At 36.2% G+C, this 8,817-nt stretch overlaps 1 protein-coding gene across 1 annotated transcript; it reads right to left on the bottom strand.

Moving 5' to 3' along the window:
* Positions 1–614: 614 nt before the first annotated feature.
* On the bottom strand, positions 615–8,200 carry LOC134203290 (uncharacterized). Its single transcript, XM_062678162.1, has 2 exons — positions 7,741–8,200; positions 615–2,545 (listed from the first exon to the last, which is right to left on the bottom strand). Exon 2 carries the CDS (start codon positions 2,542–2,544, stop codon positions 916–918), a length of 1,629 nt encoding a protein of 542 aa, XP_062534146.1. The 5' UTR covers position 2,545; positions 7,741–8,200; the 3' UTR covers positions 615–915.
* Positions 8,201–8,817: the final 617 nt, after the last annotated feature.

Genomic DNA, 8,817 nt, shown 5'->3' on the forward strand with positions numbered 1-8,817 from the left:
AGTTTGTTAAATCCAGGTAATCAGCAAAACTAGTACAATACAAGTAATAAGACTTCAAAGAGTTAAGCAAATAGTCTATTTGACAGCAAGCTTTGATCTTTTATTAATCTTATTTATTTATTTTTATTTATTGCACATCGTCTTCAACTTATAAATTGCACAGACTGATTGTTTGACTTAGTCCTATTTTTAAAAACTAATTTGCTAACATTAAAGTCGAAAAAACAACACACTTTGTTGAATTGTCTGCAGCATAAGTCTAATGGATTATTTTGACCGTAATGTGTGCGGTGGCCACGGATCCATAATAGTTGACGATTTTGACTGAGAAATTAGATTGGATGATTGGAAAATAATTTCGAAAAAATAGTTACAGCGGTAATATTTTTCAAATTGTATAAAAAGCCCTAACAGAAGACATATTGAGTAATCTATATATATATATATATATATATATATATATATATATATATATATATATATAAGTTTTCGTAGGGATTACGAAGAAAAGGTTTTTAAAAAAGACTAAACTACCAGTTACAAGGCTAACAACAGAATGAATGAATTCTCTTTATTGTTCCGTATTTATTAACTCTAGCACTTTCTATTATCTATGCAGCAAGTCGTTGTCGTCTTGTGCCGGGTAGGCATCCGGTTAGTTGAACTCAGAAGCGTGGGCGTGCACTTCTTATACTTATCTCTTATGCTGTGCACTGGTCCTTTGCCTTCTTGGAAAACATGTTGTCTCGTGTTCTCAACGTTCTTCCGTTGATCGGCTTATCTGCTTATGCTCTGTGAATTGAGGGTGTTGTGATGTTGCGCCTCCTATGCTACCCGTGCTGTAACTCGTTATCTGGATACATCTGGTTATTGGTGCCAAGTGGTGAAAAGGGGCAATCTTATTTGTAACTGCTCCTACCCCGAGTTCGAATCGTCCCGATTCGAATGTTCTGGATTCGTAACACTCTTCTTGGTTGGTCTTGACTTGATTTCGTTGCTGTGTATATACCTTACTTGAACCATCCGGTGCTGCTTTGCTTTAACTACGATGTACGTCAACAGCACGCATCCTAGAATGATACTAATAGAGAAAATTCCTGCCAGGGCATATGTCTGGGAAACGTTATCAACTCCAAGCACTGTAAGTTGCTTCCTATTCTCTAGATTGAGTTTGTGAAGTCTCTCCAGGGAGATGACTGGTTCAAAATGTGTTTCGTCTATTTTCAAACCATTGAGGGGTACAATTAATGCGGGTGATGCGTGGTGAAATTCCAGGCTGCTAAATGTTTGATTATCGATTGTGACAGAACAGTTGCTGAAGTGGATTAAGTTTGTTCCGATGAGAGTTCTGCTGGATAGCTGGCAGTTTGTTGAAAAATTCGCTGATGTGGCATTCTTGATAATAACGAGGTTGTCGGTTAACCTCTTGATGCGGTTTTGGTTTACTGTTTCCGTAAAAACGCATTTAGCAGAAAGTCCGTTCAGTAATTTGGAAAAACATTCGTCGTTTGAAACATTGATGAGATCCTTTATGTCGCATATTGTATTTTGTTCTACGACTTGGCATGGCCCTTTGGTGAAGTACGTTGCATCTGAGTTGGTAATCGCTGTTGTCGATGGAAGCTTAATTTCCCTATCTCCTACTGGAAGTGGTTCTAGTAGCAAATTGTCAAATGGTTTAGATTCTATTTGGGGAACGAGTATAATGAAATATATTTTTGCTTTGTTGTATAATGCTCTTATTCCAAGAAATTCATAAGCCTGATCTACGCTAAGTAAGGTTATGTTCTGTTCTTCTAACCTGTCAATAACGAATTTCAATTCTTGAGGCTCTAAAAAGTTCTTAGATATTACATTTAATCTTGCAAGTTGAATGGTTTCAAAAATATTGTCGAAGTGTGTTTTCATAATTTCTAAATGATGAGAGACTTTGAAGGCTTGTCTGAGAGCAGTAAAATTTTGATTCAATCCTTTTTTATTTAGTACTTCCTGTCGTGCGTAAATAATTTGTTTTTTTATGAGCTCCTGTTGTTCATTAACTACTGTTATAATTTTATTGATTCTATCTTGAAGCTGTCTATTTATTTCTACTTGAACATTATTTTCTCTGATAATTTTGTTGTGCGAACGCCTGAGTTCGTTAATATCTTTATTTATCTGGATTAGATCGTTTTCATCTAAGTTACCTGTAATAAGTTTGATACCTGTGCCTATGAAATTCAACAAGCCTCGTTTTTCTCTCTTCTTGGGATACAAATTGTGAAATTGGTTAACAACTGTTAGGTATCTATCTTGGAGTAGGTCCGTCATGTCTTTGAAGTTGGGGAATATTTTAAGTCCGTTGATGATGTTGTGAATTTTGTCTAGTAATGGTGCGTATTTGTCCAGGTCTATTTCGTGATAAACTTTGTGATGTCCTGTTTTTATCAAGCTGTTACCGTTTTGTAACATGAGTAGTCCTGGGTTATGAGTGAGGTCGTGTATTTGTATGTCTGCGTGCGCAATGCATGAAGTGATGATTAGAATTGATAGTGAGGTGAACATTCTGAAAGAAGAGATACAAATTTTTGCTTCGATTACAATTGAGAAATTAACATCCAAAAATTACGTTGACCTTGATTGACCAGAGGGGCAAAGGAAGCTAGTTAAGTTTCCTTTTTCTTTTGATTTTTGATTTATGTATTTTAATGTTTCTATGATCAATAAAGGTTTTACGTCTATCCGATCTAACAGAAACTTTTTTAAATTTAGGTTTTCTTTTATTTTTGATACCTTGGATCCTATTGTAGACTTCTTCATTCTCGGCCATATGTGGTTCCATCTCTCTAAATTTATTTTTTGGTTCTAATGTTTTCTTTTGATGGAGTTCAAGGCGAGTTATGATTTCGTCGAAAATAGTGTTCCGATTATCTAATATTCTATCGAGATTCAAAGGCCTCTCTTCACCTTCTTTTACTCCATAGAATATTTCGATTGGTTTCAGGTTAGTTGCGGAATGTACTGTTGCATTATACATCATAGTGGAAATTTTATAAAGTTCTTTGTTTGACAAATCTTCATATTTATGTTTAATGCAACGGTAGATTTCGCTAAGGGTTGAATGGAATCTTTCGACAATTCCATTCACTTCGCTATGATCGCTTGGTGTGAAATACGTTTCTACGTCTAATCTTTGTAGAATACCACGTATTTCGACGGATTTAAACGCTACTTCGTTGTCGCAAACGATCATTTTCGGCGTTCCATAGGTAGATATAAGTTTTATTAAACCACGTTTGACGTCGGGAATTGAACGAGATTTAATAGGTACTAACATTGCATATCGCGATAACTTGTCGACAGCGGACAGAAAAAGGTTTGGTTGGGAGATAAAAATGTCTATGTGAAGAATATCTAATGGTTTCTTAGGAATTGGGGTGAAATCTAGTTTGATTTTGTAGGGTTTTCTTTCATATTTATTCTCTAGGCAAGGGTTACAAAGATTTATATAGGATGAAACTTTAGACCTCATTTTCGGGAAATAATACTTTTGACCTATAACGTTGTGATTTTCTTCGATTCCTCGGTGTGCTCGGTTATGGGTTTCTTCGATGATGTTGTTTTGTTCCTCCAACGTTTTTAGATCCTGTAATAATTTCTGAGTAATTTTTACCTTGAACTGAGGATTCCTTCCAAAGTAATTCCTGTAAGCAATCTGAAGCGTATTAATAACATTTTCTGGACACATAATGCAATTAATCCGGGTAGGGTGCATGAAATTTTTGAAAATATGTATGGCATGTGGAATACTAAAATGGATTTTGCTTATTGTTCGTCTAAAAACTTTAGGGAAAATTTCTTCGTAAACTTCTTTATCTTCGTTATCAATTTTCAAAATAATTTGATTCCTGAAATAGTTTAAGGGTATCTCAGTCATCGGAATATATTGTCCGTCATCAGTATCGGCTGAATGCATAGTATCATTATCGGAAGAGCTTTCATTGTCGGCATCGTCAATGACATTGATGTCATGGACTATTCGTGACAAACCATCTGCTACTACATTCTGCTTTCCTGGTCTGTATTTCATTTCATAGTCAAACTCTTCAAGTCTTAGTTTGTATCTTATTAGTTTACTATGAGGGTCTTTCAGATTCAGAGCATATGTAAGTGGCTTATGATCTGTGTAGAGAATGAATTTGCGACCAAAGAGATATGGACGAAAATATTTGCAAGCCCAATCAATTGCAAGTAGCTCTTTTTCGATTGTAGAGTAATTTTCTTCACTTACAGTCAATGTACGAGATGCAAAGGCTATTGGTCTATCTGAGCCAATTGGGCCTTGTGATAAGACAGCTCCTACTGCATATTTTGATGCATCTGTAGTCAGGATAAACTGTTTCTCGTAATCAGGATAAATGAGAATGTTACTGCTGAGTAGAATATTTTTGCATTTTTCGAATGCAGCAATAAACTCTTTTGTATGTTGTAGTTTCTCATTTTTCCTTAACTGTTGTGTAAGTGGTTTCGCTATTTTTGCAAAATCACGAATAAATTTTCTGTAGTACCCTAGAACTCCTAAGAATGCTCTAAGTTCTTTTTCATTTTTAGGTAGGGACCAATTTTTTATGGCATCAATTTTGTCAGGATTTGGCTTTATTCCTTCTGGAGTAACTACATGGCCTAAAAAGGATACTTCTTTTTTAAGAAATTCGCTTTTATCCAGCTGAATCTTCATGTTGTAATTCCGAAGTGTTTTAAAAATTTTTGCTAAGTTTTCCGTATGTTCTTGAAGGCTAGTGGAGAATACGATGATATCGTCCATGTATACTAAGCATCTAACTCCAATGTGCTCTCTTAAAATGTTATCCATGACACGCTGAAATGTCGATGGAGCATTCTTCAAACCAAATGGCATTCGAACAAATTCGTAATGTCCATTTTCTACGCTAAAAGCAGTTTTTTCAATATCTTTTTCGTCAACTTCAATCTGGTGAAATCCAGATGCTAAATCTAACGTTGTAAAATACATGCTGCGACCAAGTTTGTCTAGTATGTCTGTTATGTTTGGGATTGGGTAACGGTCATCTACAGTTTTCTCATTGAGTTTTCTGTAATCGATAACAAGTCTCCATTTCCGCTTGCCAGACGCATCTAGTTTCTTTGGTACAATCCAGATGGGAGAAGACCAAGGGCTAATTGAATGGCGAATTATACCTTGATCTAACATCTTATTAATCTGTTTTTGTACTTCTTCTTTATGGCAATGAGGATATCTATAAGATTTGGTGTAAACCGGAAGATCATCCTTTGTTTTAATTTTATGTTTCACGGCATTTGTGAAACTTAAGTTTTCTCCTTCGATGTAGAAAACGTCTTGATAGTTGGAAATCAATTGTAGAAGCTTAGATTTTTCTTCTTTATTCAAATGATCCAATCGTAGTTGATCGAAGAGTAGTCTCTCTGATTTAAATTGAGGAGGTGTACATGCTTCGAAATTCATCAAGTCAGCGTTCAGTAATTCTGAAACGTTTGTATCAATCGTTTCATCTGAAAGGTTACTAACTACGACTTGAGTAGTGTAGTTTGAAACAGAGTACAATCCGGAGTGTATCAATACATTTGGATGTACTTCGAAATCATTTTCTAAAAAAAAATCTCCGTCTTCCAAATGAGTTGAGAGGTTGATAGCTTTCGTTTCATTTGCATTTAGTTGAAGTTTAGTGGCTTGTGGGTATTTCCTAAACATTTGCATTGTGGTGGTAGGAAACCTAAGCACGTTTTTTGAAGTAATTATGTCTGCATTTAATTTTTGTAATGATTGATAACCAATCAAACCATCGAAGTATGGGTGAAAATCAAAAACATAGAAAGTTAACTTTTCGGTGTTTGGAATTTTCAAAAACGGATTGAATTCAACAAATTGGTTGATTGTGTGAGATCCATGAACGTTGCGTACTGCAGTAGGGGAAGTGAATCTGCATTTATCCAAATTAACATGTTTAGTACTAATGTAATTTTTATTTGATCCTGTATCAATTAAAAATTTCAGTTGTCCTTTACTAGTGTTGATCCTAATGAAGGGAATGCAATTGCTTACGTCCCGATAGATTCCTCCGTGCGCTGATGAAAATTTAAATCGTCAGCGACCGCTTGTTCACTATTGCTGCTATCATTGTTTTCTGATATTTCTGTTGTCGGTTGCTTGGAAGAAGATGCTTCCAGGTAATCGGCTTTGCATCTTGGTAGGAGAACTGTGGATAGTCCTCTGAATAATAATAGTATGGATCATAATGGTATAAACCGTAAGGGTCAATGAAGTTTTGTATGGCGTTCTCATTCATATGGTAATTGATATTGGGGCGAGAATTTCTATTCATATAATTTATGTGTCTGCTTTTTAGAGAATGATCAACTTCCATTGGTACTGGTTTCGGAAAAGGTGGTCTTTGGAAATTGTTAACTTGTTGGAATGAATGTGGTGGTCTTTGTGCAAAAGGTTTTGGTTGGAATTGATTCGTTTGAAATGGATTAGGCAACTGGGGTCTTTGTAGAGGTTGATTTTGTTGAAATACATTTCTATTTGTTATTTGATTTGAATGTGGAAGGGTTGGAAAGCAAATCTTTGTGGAAGGGCTTGGAAAGTTGAAATCTGATTATTTCTCGGATTAAATTGTTTTGGTGGAATATTCGGTGGAGTGTTTTGCACTGGTTTAGAAGAAAACTTTGAGTAATTGAAGTTTTGTTCCTCAGTACATAATCTGAGAGCTTCTTTGAGACTATTGGGAGTACGCGCTCTGATCAAAGATCCTAAAGGCTCTTTTAGACCTGCTAAAAATACCTTAAGTCCCATTTGCTGATAAAAATCAATTTTAGCTGTTCTCACGGCGGGATTTGCCTCTGATATATTTAAATTGTTGACTAACAAAGACAAAATGTGAGAAACTCTAGTGTAAAAATCATCTATGTTTCCTAATTGGGTCAATTTAAAGAGATCTCTTGTCAAAGAGACTTCATCTCGTCTATCACTGTAGTGCGTGATGAGGTTATTCTTAATTTCGTCCCAACTAAGATCAGTGCCGTATAATTCTAATACATTATCAGCATCGCCTATGACTTTAGAGCGGATTGCTTGAATCCAAACTCTATAAATACTAGTGCCTTGTGCTTCTTGAAGGACAGGCATCAAATTTTCAATGGCTCTGATAAATGAATTTAATTTTATGGGATTTCCATCAAAGCAAGGGAGATCCCTAATCGATTGCGGTGTTTGCAACGATTTTAAAATACATTCGGTTCTGCTAGGAGCAGTACCTTGATTGGAATTATGTTGGGCTGCTAGTTGAGCTGCTTGAGCTACCTGCTCTGCTTGAGCAGCTTGAATTTGGAGTTGAGCGAGCTCTGCATCGCGGTTTGAAAGGTGTTGCGCGAGCTCGTTAATTTGTCTTTGAAGATCATCAATGGGTTGATCTTGAATGTTTCGAGCTGCGTCAAAACGATCCATTTTGTTTAAAGTAGTGTAAAATATATTGGTAAGAAAAGAGAGAAAATAATATAAATTGGATAGAAAGGTTCTCTTTTAGGCAGATATATTTTTACAGAAAAAAAAAAATTCACTTTTTCTTTCACTTGAGCACTAGGTCATCAAAAAAAAAATTTCTTAAGTTTTCACTGTTCTACAAGCACTTGTTAGCTAATTCTTATATTCTACTTCTAGTGTTAGGGGTAAAAGATAGATATTAGTAAAAATTAATAACTTACATTTAAATCCAGCCGTTCTCGATGATCCGTCGATTCCGTCTAGAGCTGTAGTCGATAAACCTTCGACTTGGGATCCTGATTTCGATGTTCCTTCGTTTTCCGTGGATTCCCGGGATGCTATTCGGTCCTTGCGTGACTGCTACTGCGGATGCGCCTGCGACTCCTCCGATATACCTTCGTGGATTTGAAGCACAACACTTTCACTGTCACTGCACTACTTTCACATCCGATCCGACTGCGCCAGTTTTCGTAGGGATTACGAAGAAAAGGTTTTTAAAAAAAACTAAACTACCAGTTACAAGGCTAACAACAGAATGAATGAATTCTCTTTATTGTTCCGTATTTATTAACTCTAGCACTTCGTTATCACTACTATTCTCCTAACATCATTATCTATGCAGCAAGTCGTTGTCGTCTTGTGCCGGGTAGGCATCCGGTTAGTTGAACTCAGAAGCGTGGGCGTGCACTTCTTCTACTTATCTCTTATGCTGTGCACTGGTCCTTTGCCTTCTTGGAAAACATGTTGTCTCGTGTTCTCAACGTTCTTCCATTGATCGGCCTATCTGCTTATGCTCTGTGAATTGAGGGTGTTTTGATGTTGCGCCTCCTATGCTACCCGTGCTGTAACTCGTTATCTGGATACATCTGGTTATTGGTGCCAAGTGGTGAAAAGCGGCAATCTTATTTGTAACTTATATATATATATATATATATATATATATATATATATATAAACCAATCTATATATGTATGTATGTTCGCTAACTACTTCTGAACCACTTGGGCGATTTCAACCAAATTTGATACATACATTCTCTATCTTCAGGGGAAAGCTAAAAAAAGGGGCGGAAAGGTCATTTGGAAAAGGGGGAGGGGTGGTGAGAGGGGGTTTGTTTAGAAAAAGAACAGTTTTGTGTAACTTTCAACTCTCTGGACCGATTTCAACCAAACTTTGTACACATATTCACTATTAGGAGACGATCATATGGGAGAAAAGGAGGAGGGGTCTAAAGGGACGGTTATTGTTCAGAAAAACGGCAATTCAGAGTAAATTATGAACCCCTAGACCAATTGAAC

This window comes from Armigeres subalbatus, unplaced genomic scaffold (genome assembly GCF_024139115.2).
Source record: "Armigeres subalbatus isolate Guangzhou_Male unplaced genomic scaffold, GZ_Asu_2 Contig174, whole genome shotgun sequence".
In the NCBI taxonomy this organism is placed as follows: domain Eukaryota; kingdom Metazoa; phylum Arthropoda; class Insecta; order Diptera; family Culicidae; genus Armigeres; species Armigeres subalbatus.

What these genes read in the sequence shown, in the direction of transcription:
- LOC134203290 (XM_062678162.1), bottom strand. Translation starts at nt 2,544, where the DNA reads ATGTTCACCTCACTATCAATTCTAATCATCACTTCATGCATTGCGCAC.